This window comes from Rhopalosiphum padi, chromosome 1 (genome assembly GCF_020882245.1).
Source record: "Rhopalosiphum padi isolate XX-2018 chromosome 1, ASM2088224v1, whole genome shotgun sequence".
In the NCBI taxonomy this organism is placed as follows: Eukaryota; Metazoa; Arthropoda; class Insecta; order Hemiptera; family Aphididae; genus Rhopalosiphum; species Rhopalosiphum padi.
In genome coordinates this window covers 57,409,150-57,436,896 of record NC_083597.1, presented here as the reverse complement: position 1 = coordinate 57,436,896, position 27,747 = coordinate 57,409,150, and the positions used below count along the sequence as shown (strand labels likewise).

Below are 27,747 nucleotides of genomic sequence, written 5' to 3'. Positions count from 1 at the left end.
TATCAGACCAAATTATATATTGGTCCCACACTCCGCGCTTATCTATAATATACGTTAAATATTCATGACTAATCATAACGATTATAACTACTGGTTTCGAAATTCGATTTTTATATCGTATCATATCGAAATTCTCAGAAAAATCACACGAAATTAAAACCACACGCTGTCATACGTAAAAATAAAAAGTTTTAGAAAATAAAAAGATAAAAAAATGTAACTATTTCGTTTTTGTTTTCGAAAATGCCGTTTTATATCGTAACACACAGCCGCGCGATTTTCGAAAAATTCAACAACTTTTCCGGGGAAATCAGTGTTAACCGTGATGCCATCTGCAATGAAATCACCTTGTACACGATTATGTATCGCGGTCGAGAGATAATCCCACTCCCGCCGCGGCCCGGTACGAAACGATATATAATATATCACTATACATATACACACAACTACACTGTCTACCTGCCTGTCTATATAATAATATTATATTGTATAGTTACAATTTGTTATTGCTATCAAATTATTGTCGGCGGGCGACCTGCGAACACGCCGTACAGAGCCGATACCGCCGGATTTTTATTATTATAATAATAATAATAATATTATTTTAAACGCATTAAATAATAATAATATATCGTACGTTACGCGATTCGCCGTGTTCGCGCCGCACTCCGATCGCGGTGTATAAGACTACGCGTTTAATGCGCTTATATTGTAGTGTATATTTCAGTATATAATCGTCGTCATCATTCTTAGACGTATACAATATCTCTGTATACGCGCGCACCGCAGCACGCCGGCCGTTTTGTATTATTATTATATATACTACGTTATATTATTGTTGTAGAGACAATCGTAAGCCCGCACTCGCACCGGTTTTTGCTCGTCTTCGTTTGTCGCGGGCCGATTTTATAGTAGCAGTTGTAACGTATAAAAACGAACAAACGCGACAAATACTAAATACGACTATTAAATTTAAATTAAAAATTTTTAAAAAAAAAATACGATTCGGTCGTGCGAATAGGTTTTTTACGCGGTTCTACTAGCGCGGTTGGGCTGTTGCGAAAATAACAATTCCTCGTCGCACGCGATGCGTTGACCGAGACACCACCGGTGTCGGCAAACGAACGTCTTCGGCGCGTTTCATCGTACTGCACAGCGACGACGTCCGTACACATTTTTCGATACGGTAAGTGTTTTGTTCAATTTTTACATCGAAGTATAACCGAAAAAAAAACTGTCTTTTCCGTTGGCCCCTGCGTGTTTCGAGTTAAATGAGGCTACTAGAACACTAAAAATGAAATACGATGTTTTAACGTTGATTGTTCGCCATATTATACGCACAACGCGTTTATTTGGGAATTAGTTGATTTTAACTCGTATAATAACTAATCATCGAATACCAATAAATTATAACTTAGAAAAATGAATGGTTAATTTTTGGCATAGTTTTATTTTTTTTTTTCCTGTGAATAGGTAGCACTTATTATAACTATTATGTTCGTTGAATATTTTAATATAAGTCATAAATACATTAAAAAAAATATATACAATAAAAATTATTATTATATGTGAACTTACACATACATAAACTATACTATTATAGCAAAATAATTAACCTTAAGTAATTTCGTTCATAGAGCTACTATTTTTTTCGTGAAATAAAAATTACTAAAAAGCAAATATTTTCGATTATATTTTATTTAAAAAAAATCAAAAATATACAATATATTTCTCATTGTTGTACGTGAGTCTTTTAAGTATAATTTAAATTATTTTAATCTGTAAAATATCTATCTAAAAATATGAATATTAAAAATAAATAACTATCAAATATAAATTCAAAATCTATAATAATTGTATAATATTATGGTTTATAATTGGCTTGTTGGTTCTGAAGCATGGATCGAAACTTAGCGCCATCTCGTAATTAATATACACCTGAAACATATACGTAAACAATACAATACAGACCCAAAATTATACAAGTTATCAAAATTAAAACATAATATTATTTTATAATATTTTCACAATATATGATGATAATATTATAAACTGATTAATATTAAATTATTTAAACGTAAAAACGTGTAGGGTTCAATTTCAAAATTTTTTTATAAAATACATTATCTATAAAATTATAAAATTTAATTAAACTAGAAAATATATTTTAATACTTCGTGTTATTTAAAAAAAGCTCATTGGATTCCCATAAACGCAACAAATTGTTTTCATAATGCAGAATTATAATTGGTTATTTATTTATCATTATTATAAACAATTGGCGAAAGTTTCAAGTTATTGAAATATTTTGTCTTATTGATAATTTTTAAATTAAAAAAAAAAATTACAAAATGTAAATTGGAGAATTTTTTTTCTAAAATTCGTTCTTACTCATCATGTTTTAAATATAACATAGGAGAAAATTAAAAAATTAACTCTTTAATGTGTACAATTTTCTTTTAGTACCATGATAAGCGTATAACATGTTGTTACTGGTTATACCCAAAAAATAAAATAAAAAATGAATATAAAAAACTACTAAATTTATCCATTTAAAGATCTAAAAATTAATTTTCGATATTTATTGAATAATTGTATTCATAATTTAAAAAAAAATTGGCTAAGTACCTATAACCCCAACAGATAATCGAACTTTTGTACAATTGGAGTTGAGTGTAGGTACCTCATCATTAAACTGATCACTAAAAAAAAAATTACCAATTAGATTCACTTCCCTATAAAATATGAAATTAAATATAAATATTTAAGCATTTTTAATTAATTAAAAGGCGACATCCGATTAGTTACGCTACGACTTCCTTACGTTTATATAATTTATGAATGAATTGAAATATGACACTAATGTACAAAAAAATTAATTTGTTCAATTTACTGAAATGATTTACACTTCTAAACAAATGAGCGTTGACAAGTACTTACCGCTAATAAATATTGACTTTTATCTATGTATAGCACTCTTATTTCTCGTTTGTAAATTGATAAGTAATAGTACTTACTGTATGTAAATGAGATTTCCCATTATGTTTGTTCCCGTCGTCAATATTTATTTTCGGTTTTTTTTTTTAAATCTAACATTTTAAATTTGATTTAATCACTGAATAGACGGTGGAAATAAAATATACTTAATTTGTTTACAATTTCAAGCCAGTAGTTTTTCAATATAGATTTGTCTATGTAAAAAAAATAAAAGTTAAATATTATAATCACCATCAAGTATAGCTAACCTACCTAATTTATTTTAAGAATTTTCTTACGAGTAACAAAATGTCTTTCCCACGAGAAAAAATCAATTAATTAAATATATTTTAGATTTTTAAACCGAACAATGTAACAATGATGTGTGATTTGTTATGTAGCTGATGTCACCCTTAAAATCAGAAAAAGCACTGATTAGATCTAGTTGGTTCTATTGTAGTTAAAAATTTAAAAAATCCCAATCGTTTTTAAAATAATCAAGAAAAACTGGAATATTTACGCAAAACCAGTTTGCGATAAAATCAATTTTGAATGTATATTGTTATTCAAAAATAAATAACATTTGATACAAACTTGAAATTTTTAAAAATTATCATTTACTACTTTACTAGAAATTAATTTATTTCCAAAATATTTTTGCCGTTTTTGACTTTTGTGCTAATAATAGGTATACCTATTAGAAATTGTTGATTTTTTTTAAGCTTATTTTTGATTTATCAACGTTAACATTTTCATTAGTGAGTAAAACAACTCGAGACACTTCAAATTCATAATATTTTTCATTTCAACACAAAATGCATAAAAATGTAGTACAATATTTCTCATAATATTATATTGTTTTAACTGGAATGAGAAAAATAAAGTATGCTTAATGTAACATACTTCCGTTTCGAGTTCAGTAAAAACAAATTCAAGTATATTTGTTTTTGTGAATTGATGAAAATTTCGACCATACCGTAAACGATAGAGGAGATACAATATTAAAATATTATATTAAACGAAAAAATATTTTCATAAGAACTTACGAGGAAATTGATAATCGTAATAATGGTGACGAATAATAAATGTGAGCGATAAACCGATAAACGAGTATAACGGGTTCATACGTAACAAGGTATTATATAAACACACAATAATTATCCGTTTTTCCAAATAATTGATTTAATCGTACGTAGATAACTTATAATATGGCAAACAGCTGATGATGTGCAATATATGTCATTAAATCATAAACAATTATACATTTCATATATTTTACGCTTCGTTGTTTTTTAAAATGTGTGCTGTGTTCTATTTGCTCGTGGCGAGGATTTCTATTGTTTTAAAATGCACGGCGCATCAAAAGTGACCGTAACGTTCCTATACGTTATACTTTTAGGAGGCTATAGTAATTGCGACGAAATAATCTCAAATTTTTATAAGGCCCGGTTGAATATCAATTATTATTAAATAGGTTTAGTTGATTGTCCGCGTTGGAACGTTAGTACACCTACTTCAAGCATAACATAATATACAGGCAATACAACATAAGTGTAAACAATAAGAATTTAAAATATTGAAATTTTTCCCAATTTTAAAAAGAAAAAAAAAATTATTACGAATTAATTATTAATTTACTACAAAAATAATTAATCTTTTTCGATGAAACTACATTTTATCTATGATAAATCGGTGTTTAACCCGTTCTGTTTAAAGTCGATAGTAAATATTTTATGATAATTCACACATTAAGCTATCCACTTTGCCCTCGCATTGCTCTACCACAGCTTATAGGTTGTTTATCAACAATGATCATGATTAAGACGCGGAAGAAAAAATGTGTCTAAATCTAAACTTTATTCACTAAAGGGTGTGTCAAGGCGTTTTCCTTAAAAACTAATATTGACGCTTAGCCATATCTTACTTATACACAATAGTAATATTAACCCGTAAATACAGAGAGGTGTCTACCTACATTGGTTATCACACGTCTACTATGATCGCTGGCGTTTTATTTTGTGTAAATAATAAGACATTAGGTATATTTATCCATACAATTAAAATAGACATTTTCTTTTGCGTTTATTATATTATTTGTACGATCTACGATTTGAAAGTTGTATTTTTTAATCTTGTATAGACTCTTTAAAACTAACCCAATGGGTCATCATAGTAATTGTTTAACCCAGGACAAACTAAAACAAAGATTACCCACTACTTATTATTATTAAAATAAAAATCGTTTAATCCTAATAAAAAAAACCACCGTAACAATTCCAAATATCGCAGGTAGTCCACAGATTTGATATTTAAATACAATACAATCTATTTTTTGAATACCTACCTGAATAATATCATTGATTGTATTTCATTCAAATTTTACATTGAAATTGATAATTCAAATACACATATTATATACCAACGTATATAAGAATATAATTAAAAATAATAATTATATGCCTCAAGACACACGCGTTTACCTCGTGCATTTTTTTTTTTTTTGAAATAGTATAATATACAAAAAAAGTATTATTATTATAGGCTTGTTTATTTCTTTTTCTTATAAAAAAAAAATGTACATAATATTATATGTTTATAATACATTTATATACGATATTTGCTACTATAGATGATAAGGACCTTACACAACAAGCAAATGTTTTTATCTATACAATTTAATAATTACAATTTCAGAGAAAAATACAAGCTAAAGTTGAAAAAGGAAGAGTATGGTACAATGAAGCTAAGACAGGCATTTCTTAATAACAATTGAATAAATATTATAATACAGAGCAAATACTTCAAATTTAAATAAATATAGAATACCTAAGCTAATCTGTCTTTCGCAAATAGAATACACTTGTTACATAACCTAAAGAAAAAGTGATTAAAAATAATTTAAACCATTGCTTATAAAAAAATATAACATTTTACTTTTTTTTTTTCGAGTACAGATTAAATTTTCAGAATTTTTTATTGTAACAAATTATTTTTAAATTTTATATTCCTATGCAAAATATTTATTTTAAATTAGAAGCCAATAACGTTAAAATGATATTATCTAAAAAGTAAAATGAAAATAAAATATAGTTGAAAATTGTGGACAAGTCAATGGTGTAAGTCAGCGTTTCTCAAACTTTTTTCTGTGGAACACTTTTTAATGTCCACTTTTATCGAAGAACACTAGAACCCCTACTTTTTTTTCTAAGTACGACGTTCAAATATTATTGCTGTATACTGTATATGCACTATAAGTACACAATAGATTTTGGAAGTACCTACATTTATTTTATAATACAAACATCCCCCCCTGCTAGCCGCTACTAATCATTAGTTGGACATTTTAAAGTAATTTTTTTGAAAATTTTGAAAATAATTACATAAACTTCACGGAAACCTGAAGTGATCTCCGCGGAACAAAGTTTAAGAAACAATATGTAGCAAGTAGTAGTGCTCTACCAGCTGCAATCATCCTGGGTAAGACCAAATAGTTATAGTGAATAAATAAATTAAATATTGAATATTAATTTTTATAATTATTCCTTCTTGTAAATTTTTTTTTTTGAACATTTTTACTAGGAGTTTGGAAGTTTATTTTTTATTTATATTTGTGTTTCAATATATTGAAAAGATTTTACGATTCAACTAGCATAATACTTAAAATTTGTAAGGTTTATTAAGATTCTACAAAATTTATTTTTACATGTCTAGTTATATTTATTGATTAATAACAATAATAAAGGTACTTATATTCTGTTTGATAGGTATAAAATCGAAAAATCAAAAATTAAAAATTGTTGTATCAACAATCTTAGAATATGTGCGGATAGTAATGAATTTAGGTATTTATTTTAGAATGATATGTGATTTTTTTCTATTTACATCACCTTTTGTGACACTGAAATGACTTCTATTTTTCAATTCTTAGCATGGTTCCTGATAGGAAATTTAATTTAGTTATTGATTTATGGTGTAAAAAGTAAAATCGTATTCATAGAAAAAAATATTTTAAAATCTAAAAAAAAACAATTTTCGCGGTGACACGTCCTCATACTACATACACGGTACATCACGCGTCATACCGGTATATAACCAAGGACAATAGTTATACCTCGTCATTTGGATGTTAACTGTTATAGAACGTTACATTTAAATAATAATAAATATTAAATAAACACTGATTAATAGTACAAATAGAAAAAAAATTGTATATAGTAATCGAGCATAAGAATAATTTTAAAGAATAAAAAAATAATGATATAAATTAATCGGCCATGTTTATTGTTTTTATTCGCAGTGCATACATAAGATAAATCCAATTAATTTTTACAAAAATATGTTACTATTGAAATGAACACATTCAACTCGTTTATCTGATTATTAAATAAAACATCACGAAAACACGTGCCTCGAGGGGAATTTGCGTATTTTGTTTTTTGTGGGTATACGAGTACAAATTGTCCAAAGTCATTCAAGATTAACAGCGTAGTCGTAGCACTGCTGATTGTATGTTAGGTTAGGTTATGGTGTAGGTATATAGCTGTAATCTGTAAAATATGTAAAACGAGATGAATTTGCTAATCAAACAAATGTGATTTTATTTGACGTCCAGCGTTGAAATATTTTTACGAATAGGTGTAAACCGTTTACAATCAAACGAATAAATAACACATTATATAGATAAATTCGCGAAAATGCGCTATGCACTTACAAATGGTGCCGAGATGATTATTTCATATCGTTAATGAACAATGTCTGTCTTGTAATAATGTGTTACACAAATTAGCTACTTGACATATTGTGTAGGTAGTATAACCGTCACATTATTAGAGAATTAAAATATGTCACAGCAGAGTCTACGTGGATTTCCTTAAATGTTTTGCATTTAATCATTAAAAAATGTATTATTTAGAATAACAGTTTAAACGGATTAAAAATGTGAGTTTGAGTTAATTTCGAACAAAGTGATTTCGATATTTTTCCACATTCCTACAGGAAATCTTCTAGACACAATATCTTCAGACAAAAACCCTCCATCGTGATAAAAAAATAAAATTAACATTAAGATCTAAATAAAAACAAATGCAATTTATAATAAGTGTTTACATAAATACCCATCCTGAAAACTGTTATAGCTATTCTGTTGAAATGGACTTTTTTAATTCTTACAGATCATTAGATTCTGAGTGGAGCGATGAATGTATTTGTTTTTTAGTATCGTATTTATGTATTTTTTTAATGTCGATCCTTGAAATATAATAACATAATACTGAGCATTACTGTAAAATTTAGAATACCAAAAAAAAAAAAAAAAAAAAAATGATAATAATAACAACAATATTATATAAGGTCATTAATACATTTAACAAAGACTCATCTCGAAGGTAGATATTTAAAAATAATAATGATTATCATAAATTGATAACTACTGCTAATCCAAACCACAAATATTTATTCCTATTATGTATATATATTATTAAAAACAGTCCTTGGACGGTTCACATTACACCTGATTAAAAATTGACACAGACCATGACCATAAGATTGTATAATTTGTAAAATTTTAAAATTTAAAACAAAATAAAATAGAACATTCTTACTATAAATATTTCTTTTTTTTTATGGTTAGTAATATTATTACAGTAAAATTTGTCTTATTGTATCAAGTTTCAGTCCGAACCGGAGAACAAAATTATACCTATTAAAATACCATAAAAAATGCAAACACACTATAAACTATAGATAGGTAACTACCAATATAGTATTAGTATCATTGTAATATTATTACATCACAATTATAACTATTATGATAGTGTTCAAACAATCAATCGTATTGTAAACATTATGTAAATAATATGCTTTAATCTTAAGTTCGTTCTATTGATTTTATTCCTTATTATTCAAGTACAACTTGTTAATAAGTACACTAATATTTTAAGAACATGTTAATACGCGTTGCACTAATAATGGCCTATAGTTGTCAAAGCTGATTATTCACGATCAATAAAATAAAAACTATACATATATATTTATAATACACTAGAACGCCAATTATTCTGCCTGCCAATATTATAAACACTGAGAATAATAGTATATTCTCTACTATAGGTAGTTAATGTGATAATAATATGTTTGTTCAATGATTTTAAATACGATCTAACTCTTTAAGTTCATTGATTAATATACTTTCAGAAATAATCATACTTAATCGCACGTAATAAACGACAAACATTCAAACAATATAATATAATTACAATATAATAAGACGTATGACGTATAATATATTATATTTGTATATAAATGGGCATTTGGCCGACAGTCAAATAGCTGTCTTCTAACCGACAAGGTCGAAATTATGTAAAACCGACAGTAAATACAAAAACTATTGATTAATTCAATAAAATTTTCCTTTAAAAAAAATATTAAAAAAACTGTACCGCCGAGTTATCTTTCACGAGTAGATACTATAGTATACCCATAGAGAACATACAAATGGATAGTATATAGACTCAAACTGTTACTTCTAAGTATATAATATAAGTTTAAACTGAACCGATTTTTTCATTATTCGTCACACATATGTTTCATGTTCAATCATTGTTATATGTTTCACTCAGCATACTTGTTTTGCACATAACATTTTGAAACAATATTATTTACCATATTAGATTATTATATTAGTTAAACAAAGTAGGTACAAAGTGTAGCTGTGCGCGTTAGTAAGTCGCAATCACAAATCGAATTGTTTACAATTAAATAAGTATTAATTAAAACGACAAGTACCTATAATGACTATGCCTTAAAAGCAATTTTCCTTTCAGAAATCGTGCGATTGAAAATTCACATCAGTTGACCACTATACCGGGAATATCACCTCTTATGAGATTAGTATAGGTATGCCATATATGGGCATGTCTTCATTTTTAAAATTTGTTGTGTAAAATGCAGTAAATATAAAATCGATTTTTTTTTTCGTATTTTAGTTCATTGCCGCTTATAATTTTACGTCCGTTTAGTATTACGACCTATCTAAACATTAGAGTGGGTACATTTTTAGGCATTGAAAGACTATCCTCGCAAATAAACTGATTGTCTACTTACTCGGCTACTCTTTATAATAAACACAACTTGTATTATATATGATAATGTGTAGACAAAATATGTAATAAATTAAAAAGTTTATTAACACTTAAACATAGTGAAACTAATTCACATACTATTATACCACAATTATACGAAACTCTAATTGATAAAAGTACGTAAATAAACAGCAGAATCGTAATATTGTAATGACGTATAATCGGAGTTAATCTAGTATAGAAATAAATTAATAACACATTTTTAATCGTCTCAATTATGCGCGTTTAAATTGAATAGAACGCAACTAAATCCAATGGCTTAATTTGTCGTGTTTATTTTACTATAATCAATTCGAATTTATATAGTTGCCGATAAGAAAGCTCTTTTGTCAATTTCAAAATATTAAATACTCACATAATCTGCTCAAATATTTAAATAATTATTTCAATGATAAACTTTACAATTTATTGCAAAGTTGGTTTAATAATAACTTACTACTGTATTGACCGAAATTTACAATTTTCTACATACTAATGTTAGTGTACAATATAAGAGTATTATGCTTTAAAAACAATATAGAATGCATACTATATCAATTATATCTATTGTTAATTATTAAAAAATAAAACAATTTAAGTACAATGGAAATTTGTTTTATGCGTAATAGCTTAAATAAAATATTATGCTGAAAATAATTATTCACCAAATTATCCATTGCCATTTTACGTAAATTAACTACTTTATTGTTTTATTTGTTTTATCTTAAAACTATTCGCTGATGATCGTGTTAATGACATGCTTACGTGTTAACTTATTCCTTTAAATTTTCTCGACGCTCCATAGTGGGTATAGGTACATTATTGTAGCTGAACTTAAAACCATTATTTTTCCATGCTTACTTGGAACAAATTTAAGACAATACTCAATAATCATTTCTTTTATTTTTTGCTCAGTTAACTATAAACAAATATTGGACAAATTATGTATTTTAAAAATAAACACTTTATACTTAACAGTTTGTTTTCGGAATTTAAATTTTGAAAAATATATATTCACGTGGTGTAAAAAGAAAATTTTCTTTTTATTGTTTTAAAAGCAATCACCTATAATTGTACAGTAAACAATAGTTTACATTTTGAATGTATATTAGTGATGAACACATGTAAACAGTTATTAGTTCCATTTAATTTTCAAACATTAAGACGTTCTACATTATTTAGTAACATTTATAAAGACTTACAACGCCCAACACGTGAAATTCATATTTAAAAAATTGCAACTTAAGTAATTTGAATTCATATTATATAGAATGTATGGATTTTGAGTTCTTATTATTTTATAATGTTTTGCGTATCAATAACTGTTAGAAATTTGACAATAAATCGATAAAAAAAAAAACTAAACTAAATGTTTTTAATTTTTTCAGATTTAAAAAAATAATTAATTCAAAATTGTGTATAAATACTCCCATGTCACATTTCATACATATAGCGATAAAATATTATTATTAGTCATATATCTACCTACAATGTGGAATCTTTCAACAATCTTCAGTTGTTGTAACGTATTATTATAACGGACGAAATTAATTTATTATTTCGTCCGTAATGAGGTATTTGTAACTTCATCTATCCCATCTATCTATTACGTTTTTGAATAACTTTAAATATTATGTTGGGCAATCGTATATAATAATATCGTCATACAAGCATAATAATTCGACTCGCGGATCCCTGGTTGTTTTCGCATAACATTATACCCGTATACATATTATAAATTATAAAACGATCGAATGCAATGAAAATATCCAACAAGGCCGTAAAACTTGTTGAATACACACGCTAACACCCAACGCTCGTTCAATACATCACAATTCCGTCACGCAATAATACGAGGAAAAAATAAGAAAAATCTAATCAAACTCCAACGAAACTTGGCTAAGCTATAGTGGTTCATACTACCGTCCGCCAAACTCGATGAAATTGAAATATCGAAAATAAAGTAATAATATTATAACATTTATAACACTATTCAACGGCCGACCCCTTTGAATGTCATCATATCCGACCGGAAACAAAGCTAAATTTTGTATTCATGTTACTGATCGCAGTAAATAAACGATAGAGAACGGTAGCAGTTTTGATAAGACAACAAGAGTCGAGGGTGCATTTAACTAATAGCTGTTTCCTGCATATGCTCATCGCCGATATACATTAAAAATGTAAACTATTGTTTCATTTACAATAATTATAGGTAAATGCTTTTAAAATATTTTCGTACTGAATAGCAATTTAACTTCATTTTACGTGCCAATATATATGTATAAATATTTTTTCAATTAAAATTCCAAAACAAATAAGCTATACAATAGTTTCTTTACAATAATATATTATAATATTTGTTTGAAATTCACTGTGCGAGAATAAGAAATGATTATTTTTCGACGACATATCAATGTTATTAAAATATGCAAAACCATTGTTTTTATTATCCTACCCAAGTCTGTCCAGACATTTATATTACTTACGTTTTATTCTTTTTATATTATAAAACTTCTATAATGTTCAAAATAAGGAATAATTTTATTGAATTATTATTGTTTTTAATATTTATATATTTAAAAAGATTAACCAAGTACCAAGATAGGTGGGATAATGATATACATTTTAAATCAAATACGCATATCCTTTATACCTACTATAATAACAGTCTGGAACACGTGAGATTAATTGGCCATCAGTTATGATACGTAATTCGACATATTGAGTGTTCTTCGAGTATGTCTAATGTCTATACGATGTAAAAATTATTCTTTCTTTTCACTTTTCAGGCATCGATAATAAATGATTAGCCGTCGTTAAACTTGTTTTGATCGTCTACCTTATCTCTTCACCTTTACTAACTAATTATAATTTACGCCTATACAACTTAATTAATCAACGACTAATGAATGATACATTATTGATTTTTATGGACTGATTAATTTTCATTAGGAAAAAAATGTTCATTAGCATTTTAGTCGACATAGTGCCAGCATACCGTGTAGTTTCGTTTCACGTTAAAGATAATATTATATTTTATTATTGTTGTTAGCGTTTACCGTATATTTATACTGTAAACTGTTCTTTATTCTTTGCGTGTGTGTATGATACAAGTTTTATATTATTATTTTTTTATTGATGCAAGTCGAACCGTTGCTTTAAAATAATTGATATTATAAGAACGCGGTTGCCATTGAACGTCTGTGAAGTGCATTAATTGTTAATATTTAAGTTGGATACAATAATATTTAATATTTGTAATATTTATTTTTAACCAATTTCAAGCAGAAATAGTTTTATTGAATTTTGAAAATAAAAATCATATTTCAAATGAAAACTATTTGTATAAGAGAATTTTCGGACAAATGTAATTCAAAAGGTTAGTTTCTAGACTATAGATATTCTCATTGAAAAATATTAATGTGCTATTTATTTTATTTTCTATCACTCTCTCTCTCTATCACACACACACACACACACACACTATCTAACCTAACAAGTAACAAGACATATACTAAACGCATTCGTGTAAAATTGTAGTTTATGGTTGAAAATGACTAATTACAAAAATTTAAGATAATAATATTTTTAAACATTTGATATATCGGTTGTATATTTTATTTTGAAATTAATAAATATATATATTTTTGTTTTTATTTAATAAGTATAAGTATTAAGAATTTTTGAGACAATATTTAGTCAAACTGACATATGAAATCCCAACAATGCTATTCTTCATATTTTTTTTTATAAGTGTTTTACTCTAATCATCTATCTAAAACCATAAAATCAATTTTGCGTAAATTAATTTTATCTAAGTGGTGGAGGGTTAGAGAGAGCAGATAAATAGTGCGCAGCTGACATCCTCTTAATACCTCCTAATAGCTGTTAGGAATTTCAAATATTTACCAGGTAATTTTTTATCAAAACATTTCAATTAAATTGTTGTTATTATTTATAAGTCATAAGTTTTTCAGTTTTCTTTATACGTTTCATCTAATTCAAATTCAACATGTCCAGTACTCCAGTTTAATAAACACAATAATGTTTATGTTAGATAAAATAAAAATACCCATTAGAAATATATTATCTTTATATTATTTCGTGTATATTTTATGCCTTTTATTTTGGAACACAGTAAGTTTAAAATTACAAAAATTTTTTTGCGCTACGAATAAATCCAACAATTAAAAATTAGAATTAGAGAAACATGTTTATTATTATTATTTTGCTAAGTTATATAAAATCTATAGTGAAAAATGTAAGACTTTGTGGTACATAATAAGTATTTCATTATATGAAATTAAAATTAAATAAATAATGGGAATACAATTTTAAATCTATGAGTTTTATAATTCAGCGTTCATTACATTATAACGAATTAGGAGTATGATATTATGATAAATTAACTATTTATGCAAAACTTTTCAAAATTTTTGCACAAGCTATAATGATTATTTATTTTATTTTATTTTATTATTCACAGCTATTATAAAAAATATAAACAGTGTCTTTTTAAATTATGCGGAGTACGGTTAATCGGTTACGTGTAAAAATACATTAATAACATAGGTTATTGCGACGTTTATATCATTATTAATTTAATGATAATAATAAATTATAAAAAGTATTATAGGATTAGAATATTATAATATGAACGATTTAAATTGTTTACGAATTATTAGTCAAAGAAACGAATAAAATACAAATTACAATTGTTTTATTCTAAAAAATAAATAAACTTAACACACACGTCTGTTCACCCATAGTATATAATATAATGTAATATTATAATCACATCGAAAATAAATATTTTAATACGAAAACTATAGCATTAGAATCGTTAGATGATTAAATATAAAGTTTTAAATTGAAATAAATGTAACTATAATTTTAAAAAAAAATTGTCTAATAAAATGTAATAAAATATAAAAATCACTGATATGCAAAAGGCTATAGCAATTTAATAAATCACTAAAATATAAATTCAACATATTTTACAAATCATAATATACATTTCAGAAGAATACGAAGAAAAATTAATAACGAAACGTCAACACATTTTTTTTACAAGAAGTAAAATCGTTGACTTAAAATCGTGTAAAAAATATTTTTAGTATTACTACATTTTTAGTTGAATAGTTGCTTCGGCGAATTGCTGGATTTTTAATTAATTATGATTATAAATTATTACGTTTTAAATTTAAAACATTTACTATTAAAATATATTTCATTATTATGTAATGCCTAAAAACACTATTTACACATCGATAAAAAAGGAAATAATAATAATAATAATAATAATATTGAACTCTGAACTCAAATACGATTTAGAGTCCCGTGGAATCGGGTTGCCTTCCACCAGTGGAGATTTGGTTTCAATAAAATCATAATTTAATACGTAGTTACATTTTTAGAGCGATAATATTCCACGATTCCACCACTTTCCACGGATATCGCTTTTTATTGATTATTTAGTAATTTTATATGTTATATATATTAAAAAAAAAAAAAAAAACAATCTTCTCTGTTTGTAAACAGCGATAGTTTCACCGTCGCATTTTTGATTTTCGATTTTTTTTTTTCTGTTACAGTCGACTGTCTGTACGGAAACCACTCGTCGACATCGCGGTCCGGAGAACTGGGCGCCGCAACACCGCACGACCAGCAAACGATTGATGCGCAACGGGCAGTGCGTCGCTGCACCGAGGAAAACAACACGCCATCATGGTGCACACGGGATCTTGTGGCGACCGACTGCACGACATACTGGTCAGCTATTTGCCGATACTCACGTGGATGCCCAAATACAAGAAGTCGGACTTGCTGTACGACGCCGTGTCGGGTATCACGGTCGCGCTCACGCTGATGCCTCAGTCCATAGCGTACGCGTCGCTGGCGGGACTGGATCCACTCGTAAGTGCGAGCAACAAGTCTTCTTCGCCCTTTTCATGTGTTCGATAAGAAAGATTTTTAGTATTTTTAAATACACTTAAAGACCATATTTTCGAAAGCTCGAGATTTAGGCGATATACAGTTCTGTATTCAAAACCAATTTTTGTTTACTGAAATTATTCGGCAGACGATTTTTCTGTAAATTTCGATGTATTCAAATCAGAATTTCTACGAGCGGTTTCGCTTACATCATTTGCCTAGGACAATATAGATAATATGCTTATTGCTCATACACGCGACATAAAATATGTTATTATTTGTTATATCTATTTACGAAAAAAGTTAGGCAAGGGCTCGATAAAACAAGAAAAATAAGTTAGATTTGCTTTTTTTATTGATTTAAAAACAATAGTGATAAACCATATAAATCAATTATAATTTTACAATTTTTAATAATCGTATAACCACAACCGGGAATACAAAAAATCCCACAAGTATTAGAAAATATATTGAGATATATTGTGTATATTTGAAAATCATTAATTTTTTAATCGATTACCTACATCATTTTTATAGAAATACATTTTAAAACAATTTAAAATAAAATATTAATTTAGAAAAATGTAATTACCCTACAATTAAAGGCATATAACAAGTTAAAAATAAAATACGACTTTTATTTCGACAGTTTCACACGGTAAATTCTTTCTGCTTAAGCACGCAACAGTGACAAAAATAACATTTTTTACTAATATGCTTAGAATTTTCTTAAATTTATAAAATATTACTGTACTGACCAAATTGTATACCACTCTTCGATACGTCATTACTATTCTTTATACTATTTACTACCTAGAATTTATGAACTCACACCCACCCCACACGAGAAAATTCTCTGTTATATGAAATAAAAACTGTAAGAAAGGTATTTTAGTTTAGATTCCTATAGATTTCGATTTAATTGGCTCATCGTTATATCGTTATTAACGCACGTATTTGCATTACTTCTTCGACTTACACACGAAAAACGTACAAATTTACGTTCCACCTATTCAACTCACCAGTTTAGTTGTTTTCGTTATTAAAAGAAATTAACTTGCTATGGAACTCAAACACAATATAGTAATATTTTTTACGTTCTGTTGTTGGTTTTTTTCGATGCTTATTTCAGTTTCAAGACAAATTATAAATATTTTAAATTGTTGTTCTTTAAATACTTATAATTTACAGTTTAAACTTTAAAATTAAAGAATCGACAATAATAACCAATGAGAGAAATAAAAGTTCATTTTCACAATGATTAGGGTGCCTTGTTATTTCTAAAATTATAAATTTTCGGTTGAAATATGTCTCGCTGTAAATGCGTACATCATTTGTTTTATCAAATTTCCGAACATAAAAATATATCAATATTAACAGATTAAAACAATTTTTATTAATTTATAAGCTATTTAAATTATATTATATTGTAAATATACTAATATTTGCGTATAATAGTTCATCCAATTACACCGAATTCTCATCAATCGATCATTTTTATGGTATTTATTATGTATATTTGTGTATAAGAACATAAAAATATAATGATAATTGACAAATACCGATTTTCGAACAGATTATTTGATGTAATTAAAAGTGATTTTTTAAATATTTACAAGGAATAAAAACAACAAATATACCTATTTAATTTTTTTTTTTTTTATCAATTTATTGACAAAGAGCATATTGTTCGCGCAGATTAATCATTATAATATTAATAACATTGAATTGTTCAACGTAGAACACCCACATACTATACACCTATATACCTATAAGCTATACTTTAATATATCGCCTGTTTTTGACTAAAGAAAATCATCATAATATAACTAAAAATATTATTCCAATTTTCCTACACATTATTAAATAATTGTCTTTCACAGCTTTAATGACATATTTTAAAATTTGACAAAATCGTGTCCAAATAAATTTGACACACAATTTATGCATAATCAATTTCAATATTTTAATTAATTTCGATGTGTTATGTTATTGATCATTATGAATTGTTTTGTTAGTTTGGATTGTATGCTGCATGCTTCGGTAGCGTGATGTACATAATATTTGGATCAGTACGGCAAATTACTATCGGTCCTGCGTCCGTCGTTGCATTGCTCACGTTCAACTACGTCAATCCAGCGTTACCAACCACGGCGGTAATTCTCTGTTTCGTGTCTGGAATTGTCGAGCTCATATGTGGACTTTTGCGCTTAGGTACAGCAAGTTTGTTATCGAATAAAATTAGAACGAACCGCAATTTATTTCCATTCCATTTAACGGTGTGGTAAGAAATCATTATAACGTACGAAAAAAAAATAAAAAAATTTGAAAAATGTATTATTTTATCGATGTAAATATTATATTATCGTTTATTGATGTCGTTGTCGTTACGTCTCTTCGAATAGGCTTAAACGAATTGCATGTTTAGAGACTGATTAGATACTACGTCTCAATAATTCATATACGATTCCCATAGTTAGTGGTTTTCTAAATAATCTAATTCTCTAATCGGGTATATAATGTGTTATTACGAGGACATAAATTAAATAGTAGCACTTTTGCGCGGAATAAAACAATATGCTCTCCGACTGTACCGACTCTGTGCCAGCAATCGTATAAAATATTTTATTACACGGTGTTTGACTTGCTAAATAAATTCATACGGTATTTACTCTATTAATTAAACTATAAAATAATGGAATACAAATTATCACGAAAATGATCTAAAAGTGCTATAAAAACACAACAGCGTTGACATGCAATAATTTTATAAGTACAGTTTCACACAGATAAAACGATGGCGTAATACGCCAAACAATTTACGTAAATCTATAACTGACAAAAAATTCCCTCGTTGTACGCATCTGAATTAAAATACCTTTCGAGTATGTTTTTCTAACCTAATCGGTTTTATATTAATTTTTGAAAAATAATGAGTCAGTATACTCGTAAAAGTTCCGTATTATATTGATCGAAAATCGAATGATCTTATTAAGTCTGCCTGACAATCCATCACCATTAAATGATATAAATTTAATAAAAAATTATAAGAGCAATACATATTGTTTTAACGTTTAATACATCAAAATATTAGTGGCGTTCGATTCTCCAGTCTGTGGACAATAACTATAAAAAATAGCACTCAGTACGCGAAACTTATTTACACCGACCCGTACGCACTTCCATTCAAAGTAAATAACGTCTAAATCGGTTTTTTATTTACTTATCCTTCTCTCGTGTTGTGTAGGATTCGTCGTGGAATTCGTTTCGATGCCAGTGACGGGTGGATTTACATCGGCGGCGGCTATTATCATGGCATCGTCGCAGTTGAAAGGATTGTTCGGCATTTCATTTGACGCCAAAAACTGTATGGAAATGTGGATAAAGTTTGTTGAAAACATTGAACACTTTCGAATAGCAGACACCGCTATGGGACTGATATGTATATTCGTACTGATAGGACTTAAGGTGAGTATACTTCGTGTATATATATATATATAGTACAAGTTAAACATCAGATTAAAGAGCACGCATCGTTTGTAGAGCTTAAAAACAATAAAAGTCAATGCTAAAGGAATGAAAGCAAAAACGTATTCGGTGTTATTGTTTTTATTGACCACCGGAAGCAATGTTCTCGTGGTCGTCGTATCGTCGACAATCGCATATTTTTCAATTAGACAAGGCCAGTCGCCATTGGTATTGACAGGTAGATATGACGTTACATTATAACTATAGTACTTAACGCATTCCTGATTGTAAACAAAATATATTTGTTACGCCGTACACCGTTTATTTTATTTAGGTAATATAGCTAGTGGGATACCGCAATTTCGGTTTCCGTTTTCGGACTACGAAGACGAAGACGAGAAGTTTACATTTTTCGAAGGTCTGTCCAGGTTATGGCCTGGTGCGATAGTTGTTCCGTTGGTGTCAATTTTGAGCACAGTGTCAGTCGCTAAGGCATTCAGTAAGTTAATCCGATTTTCAATGTTTAAAATCAGTGCCTAATTTTATACACTGTGCTAGGCAAATCCTATATGCCTGTATGCCTCCGTGCCATCTTGAAAATAATATGTTTGTAGTTTTATACTTACTGGCTACTTGGGTATCGTCACATTCACTTTTCGTTCACGCTACCCACTCGACTTTACTGCAGCACCCATTTCTCACGTATTTTATGTCGGTATATACAAGCTTAATATAGTTTTAGATTTAAGACTACACGTTGTGTATGTTTACTAAAACTATATTCAACAAGGACTGCCAGATAGTAGGTTTGATTCCTCGACTTTCAATATTTAAAAGTTCCTCAGCGCACCACTCGTTCGACTACAACATTTTATGTTCCCTTGTGTTTCACCAACTACTTGTTAAATGAACCCATCAGACATATGATGCATAATGCCAATTTGGACTCCACTTTTCTTTTATAACACCTTTTAATTAGCTCTTTTATCATATTCAATTGTATAGTAATTTTTTTGTGATGCTTTTAAGTTCACGTCCTTCTTTATTTATTAATGATTTCCACTTTGTTGTAAAACACATTAACATCTTCACGTATCTATCTATTAATAGGTAATTTTATGTATTTTTTGTTTTGTAAACCATAATATATATAGGTACCTGTCATGTTTATGCACAAAAGGGCTCAGCCAGTATATTCTAAAATAAAATAAAATAAGTAATGCTAAATTATAATAAAATGTATACTTGTTAAAAGACTAATTTCAAATGTGTTAACCTAACTTGTAGTGTGTGTAATGAACGATAAATAATATTCGAAATCATCTATCGGGCATAAAAACTGGTGAATTTCAATATCACATTGACAAAATATAATCATTACCTATTAATAATAGAAAAATAATTTAACCATTTTTTATTTCGTAGGCGGTGGAAGAGTCGTCGATGCATCTCAAGAGATGATAGCGTTGGGTTTCTGTAATATTTTCAGCTCGTTTATGGGATCTATGCCGGTTGCGGGAAGTATGACCAGGTCAGCTCTTAACCATACTACCGGTGTCCGTACAACGTTCAGTTCAATATTTACCAGTAAATAACCAAACATTAAACGGAACGTTTTGCACACTTTTAACGTTTTGAAAACCGATTTATAGCTATACTAGGCATGCTGTCGTTGTTGTTTTTGACTCCACTTCTCTATTACATACCCAAGTCTAGTTTGTCCGCTGTACTTATATGTGCGGTGACTTCAATGTTTCGATACGACATGGTGATTTCGTTGTGGAAAACCAACAGTAAGTAACCGTTAATTTTTTGTGTGATCTGAAACAATGCAATTTACCTAATTAAACCTGCAAAAGTATATTTAGCCTCAGTCTTGAGTTTATACTTTAACAACGAATAAGAATTCATACAAAAGATTTAAAGGCTTTCTAATATTTGATTTATAATTATTCAGTGACTAATCGTCTTAATGGTTTATTGTCAAGACTAAAACTGAAATGACTATATGTATATAACTAAATATATAATTGAACTTGTAGGTAACGTATTTCAACATTATGTAAACTCGCTTTAAGCTGGTTGCCATGATAAAAAATTAATAATTAAAAGTTGGATTTGTTTATGTATCCGAATTTCAAGTATATAGTATATAAGTACTTCAAATTATACTCAAATCAATCTTATTAAAAATCAATATAGGTACTTTGTATACTTACTACAATATTAATGAAGGAAATTATTTTAAAAAATATTGTTCTTTACAACATTATAGCAACAAAAACAGTTTAATATTGGATAATCAAGAATATAATTTAACAGATTGTTGTTATATAAAAAGTTTTGTAAATTATTATATATATTTCTAACTATAGTACTTATTGTTAGAATTGTTAATTGCATTTTGTTATATAATAGTAAAACCATACATTTGTTCTTTCATTTATTAATTTCACAAACTTTATAATTCGATGTAATTTTAATTATATCATCATGATTTTAAAGGCTATAATAATCGTTGAACAAAGAACAAAATGCATATTTTTAAATTAATCAAAACTTAAAAATAATGTTATTTTTTATCCATTTATTAGCTTTTTTCGATTTATAATATAAAATACCTATATTTATTACATTTATCCAATATAACTTAGTATTACTTTTCAACTAAGTAAAGGTAATAATGTTGTTATATAATATATGAATAATTTAATAGCAGTATACGAGTAAAGTATTGAATTTACAAATTTAAAACAATAGGCTACAACTTAAATATCTCAATAGGTTTCTAGGTCACTTCATAAGTTTGCTTCTATATATGAGTTATTTACGGGTATAATGTATATGATATATACATATATAATATGTACCGTCTCTGTCCGACGGGTACTAAAAAAAAAATCAAAATTATGTCATCTACGAGTATATTAGAGTCTAAAGACCTATTATTACTTCTACTTATGAACACTATTGTCTAACGAAGTAGTTAAAGCGTTGAGCATTTTACGATTTTTTATACCATTCGCTATTACGCTTTCAAAATACAACATTTGACAAAAAGTATATTATTATGACATTATCTTCAAATTATAATTCTCTTCAAATTCAGAAATACGTCTTTAGACTCTCCTCCCTTGTACACGCCTCTATTTGGAATTAGTGGGATTTTGATATACATAATTGTTCATAATAGATAGATGGCCACGAGGATATATTATTACGTCCTCCGAATTTTAGACTTATCTTTTTCTCCGTTACCATAACACCACTGTGAATTATAATATTACATACATTGTTCTTTTATGTTTAATACATTGTTATAATATCGTATGCAGAAACACATATGTACCGTATACACATATTATTATATATTAGGTACGACACTGGTTCGTGTAATGGGACGCTTTATATACTGTTCGTTTATTATAACAAATGTATAAACGTACAAATATAGTTTGAAACGGAACAATGTTAACAATGCTGACAATACACGTTAAGGCTTCAATTATATTATCTAATACTTTGGGTTCTATTACACAGGACGTGATCTAATACCGTTTTCCACCGCGTTCGTCGCATGTTTGATATTCGACGTGGAACTGGGACTCCTGTTCGGCATCTGTGTCGACTTGCTGTGCGTGCTCTATCGCAGCGCCAGACCATCGATTTCTATCGAAAAAGAAACTGTGAGTAAACTCAAAAATTAAGTCTTTTTCGTTTCCGCCACGAATTATTTTATAATTTACCAACCTTTGAATTCACGAGTTTTCTATTTATATTATTATTATTTATGTCAATCTAAATTTTTTATACAAGTGATTCGCTACAACTAGTAAAAAAATTCTAGTTCGATCGTATACAGTAAAAGTTAAGAATTTAATTTGTTATGTAAGTATTTACTACTACATAAATTTATAAAACTATTTTTTTTTTAAGTATATAATAATATCATTTTAGTTTATAACTTATTTTTAATTTGCAGACAAGTAATACAACTGTTATAAATTATAATTAAAAATATAATAATGTTACTATTAAATCGTAAGTGAATTACATTAACCATTTGAAATTTAAAAATAAATACGAACACAAAATAATAATATTTAGAATAGAACCATTTTTTTTTATTATATAATTTTTCGATAGACAATTTTATATTCTACATGAATTAACAGTAATACCTGATTATAATTTTTCAGCTGTAACAACGAAACTGTTACAACATATCAATATTATTACATTGTATTATAACTACATAATTTGAACAGTAAACTTATTTTTTTTTTTTAGAACTCGGGTTACATAAAATGGGTGGTCAGGCCCAGCAGCGGACTACTATTCCCAGCCGTAGACTACATGCGACAGAGGGTCATTGCCGAGATGTCGTCTTCGGAACGCCCGAACAAACCGAATCTCATAGTTGTGGACTGCGCGCATTTTGACAAGACCGATTTCACGGCTGCCCAAGTACGAACACTTACCCTGCCTTTTGTAAAATATTATTATATTCTCTTGTCAGACGACCCATAAGAAAAATTCTAATTGAATTGCTATATTATACAGCATCGGCGTTGCAAAGGTGGGGCAGAGGGGGGGAAGTTCCCTCCCCTTACACTTCAAACTAAATTATATTTCTTACACCTTATAAATTGAGTTTTAATGATTTAAAATTGGCTACGTCACTGCCCCCCCCTGATTGAAATTCTAACTACGCCCATGTTACACAGTGATATTGGTTTTAGTACAACAATATCATTATAATATAATACAACTTAATATTTTATTCTTTTTATCGTCTTGTGATAAATTAAAAAAAATCACGGCCCAAAGTAGATGGAAATCATAAGTGTAAAATAATATTATATAATGTGATTTGTGTTATGTTTAGAACCGTTCAATTTTAATCTTTGATTTTTTTATTTCGCAGGGAATCAAATCCTTGATAAATGAACTAAAATCCGAGTCATGTCAACTCGAACTGATGAACGCCAAAGAATGTGTAGCGGCTATACTGGAAGCTACGCTAAACATTAAAATCTTATCTATGGCTCCGATACAAGATTCTACTAAGAAACTTAATTTTAGTATGTGCACATAATAATATACTATATACGATATATTATTTCGTATTCATCGTTTAGTAAAATCGACTATTTCGCTGAAACTGAGTTTTTAAACTTTGTAAAATATGAAAAAATCTATAATGAGAATCTTTTGGTATATTGAATTTCATATTATGTAAATTAAAAAATAAAACTCTGTTATTTCTATAAAGCAATTCATAATATTTATCTCACATTTTTATTCAAAAATAATAAGTATTTTTAAATTTTAAATTTTTAAGAGAATAAAGAATGTAGGTATTAAGTTTTTTTCTATCCATCACAGCATTTGCGTAGAAAATTTCATTTAATATTCAACTTTGATGGTGGTTTTTATATGTAGAAAAATTTTACCAAACGCTTTTATACAAAATTTTTGATTGTGAATTCTCGATATTCTTTCATTAGACGTTGTTCTTAATCTTAATAATATTGATTATTTTGAAAAGTTGGTACAGTAAATTTTTTATTCTTGAACCTACAGAATACCAACTATAGATGTAATTTTCCTAGAAACCACTCAAAAACTGAAATAAATTATTATTGTTTCAAAATATTATGATAGAATAAAACAAAATTAAAAAATAAAAACACACATCATTATAAAATCGATACATTTATTACTCCATTGAAACTCTTTAATCTAACCTTTTTAATAATTGTTATTTATTTATTTATTATAATAATGTTGCAAAAAGTATATGGTCAAATCGTAAAATAATTTCAAATATTAGCGTTGTCAATGTAATCTCAAAAAGTGTCCATGCAGTGACCTTTTTCAAAAACATTGTTTTTATTTCACGAAATAGTATTTTTTTTCTGAAAAAGCCTTTCACTATGTGGCTATGGCATGTCACATGCATGTATAATAACTACATATTATACAATCGATTAATGCCGTAGCCAGAAGTAGCGAGGAGAGACATTTCCCATTTTCCAAAATCTGTATAGGTAAAAATGTATGTTCTACGATAACTGCTTCATAACTGAAACTAAATAACTATATGCTAGCTTATAATATTATATCTTCAAATGCAATCAATATATCCATTGCATCATGGTTCTACTATTTAAATATTCGAACTTATTTTTGTTCGGTTCTGTCATCATTACAATTATTTAATATACAATATTTAACCCATAGTCACTGGTCAATATATTGTTTTAAATAATTAGATTACATTTTCGTATTTGATCCGATAAATTGTCTTCCAGTTTTCAGACACTAACTTTTTAACTACTTGTATTTACTACTTACTTTTTAACTATTTATATTCGCGGTAGGAAAGAGGTTAGCTCAGTATAATTGAGTGAATTTCAGTCCATCCAACAATAAAGTTCTAGTTCAATCTTTATTCTTTAAAGCATTCGACTTCCTCTCCAAAAAATAGATTAAAAATTCTGGCTACCGACAGCCTATACCACAATTACATTTCATGATATGTATTTTGATATTTTTATTTCAGTAATTAATTTTACTATTTAGTTTTTACAAAAATCGTTGCATTTATAATATTATTTGTATTTATTTATTATAATAATTTAAATGTATACCATATATTATTAACTTTTGAGATAATACTACTGTGCTGTAAAACAGTTTGAATAGGTTCTTAGAATAAATAGATAATATTTTAAAATTAATCTATGTATTTTAAAAATGCCATTACGTATAATTATAGTGAAATTCATAATATACGTAAAAGTTATAAGTCCCTAAACTAGATCCAATTTGTTGTCGGAAACCACCCTCATAGTTGAAGATTGAACCATTTTATCGATTACGTGTTATGTATAAAGACACAAAAAAAAATTGAATAGTAAATTGATAAAAAAAGTAGTAGGTACCAATGTAAAAAATTACAATCGATAACATTTTAATAAACACATCGATTGACTAGTGATTTGTTCAGCGTTTTATTAAAAACGAAATCCTTAAGTTTTCATCAACAATTAAAGGCATAGTTTATAATAAATATTTAATTTATTTCGCGTATATTTAATCATTCATATGTTTTTATTTATACAGTTCAACCTGATCTCAATGGAATTGAATCGATGACATTACACGAGATGAAAATGAAAAATATCTGTGAACGTAAAGCGTGATTGTTACTCTTATTATGTAATTTTACTTTTGTATACTATATATTTATAAACTTGTAAGTTACTATATATTTTTTTTACTATTTTACTAATTGTTAACTTAATATTTATATTCTAGGAATATTTATAAATAATGTATATTATTATAAAATATTGTGAAAAACTAATAAATGTTTTATTATTATTTTTATGTTTTGTTAGAATTAGTATTGATAATGACACATTTAAACTACTTACAGACATTATTTTATTTTTCGAACTTCAATGGTGTCTGCAAAATGTTAAAATATGAAATAAAATCCGTAAATAAACTTTTAAAATGCACTTATTAATTAATCATGGTACGTTTTTTATTCGGTGTTTATTACTTAAAGTGTTAACCTGACTTGTGAAGCACAATAATTTAACTTATTTTATTTTATCGTAGAAAATATAAATTTTAAAATAAGTTTAAAAATTAGTTTCTATTAAAATCGATTTTATAATTTGTAAATATATATATATATATATAAATAGTTTTATTTAAATTTTCATTGTTATAAAATTTTAAAAAAACCCTAATCTATAACATGAATATTAATTATTTTAATTTGTATGTAAAAATATTTGTTTCTTTTAAAAATTAACTACATATTGGTTCTTTTTAGTGTTTCTTAAAAAAAATAGAGAATACAACCTTTAAAGTCTTTAGTTAATTTTATATTAAATACGTATGGAAAATGGTTTATTTTTAAATGGAAAAACATTTAATCATATTAAACATATCATATTCTAATCTAAAATATCAATATTAAATGTATAATCAGAGTATTAATTAATACATTGTTGCCTACAGCTCAACAACTTGATTGCTTTACATGCGGCTTGGTAAAACTATACGGGAGTAATTTCCTTTTGCATCCATTGCCGTCCAGTATTGTAAAATATATAACTTAGAATTATTCGTTGATTTTCCGATCACATATGACTTAAAAGAAATTAAACGTCAGATACTCATAAACAAAACTTCATACAATTACATTCAACCTTTTTTTATAATT

The 27,747-nt window shown here is 27.3% G+C and overlaps 1 protein-coding gene across 2 annotated transcripts; it reads left to right on the top strand.

Annotated features, from left to right (window-relative positions):
- Positions 1–527: 527 nt before the first annotated feature.
- On the top strand, positions 528–26,897 carry LOC132932209 (sodium-independent sulfate anion transporter-like). Of its 2 annotated transcripts, none has more exons than XM_060998477.1 (12): positions 528–1,186; positions 15,692–16,013; positions 18,050–18,245; positions 19,279–19,499; positions 19,575–19,737; positions 19,834–19,998; positions 20,925–21,086; positions 21,152–21,292; positions 23,040–23,185; positions 23,790–23,966; positions 24,427–24,583; positions 26,631–26,897. In XM_060998477.1, the coding sequence occupies exons 2-12, from the start codon at positions 15,825–15,827 to the stop codon at positions 26,708–26,710; spliced, it is 1,797 nt and encodes a 598-aa protein (XP_060854460.1). In that variant the 5' UTR covers positions 528–1,186; positions 15,692–15,824; the 3' UTR covers positions 26,711–26,897. The 2 variants fall into 2 exon arrangements, with proteins under 2 accessions (XP_060854460.1, XP_060854461.1); XM_060998478.1 differs by lacking the exon at positions 528–1,186 and adding an exon at positions 13,123–13,476.
- Positions 26,898–27,747: the final 850 nt, after the last annotated feature.

Coding starts and splice junctions, on each gene's coding strand:
- LOC132932209 (XM_060998477.1), top strand. CDS start 15,825: ATGGTGCACACGGGATCTTGTGGCGACCGACTGCACGACATACTGGTC. Junction 18,246..19,278: donor ATGTGGACTTTTGCGCTTAG/GTACAGCAAGTT, acceptor CGTGTTGTGTAG/GATTCGTCGTGGAATTCGTT. Junction 19,999..20,924: donor GTCAGTCGCTAAGGCATTCA/GTAAGTTAATCC, acceptor TTTATTTCGTAG/GCGGTGGAAGAGTCGTCGAT.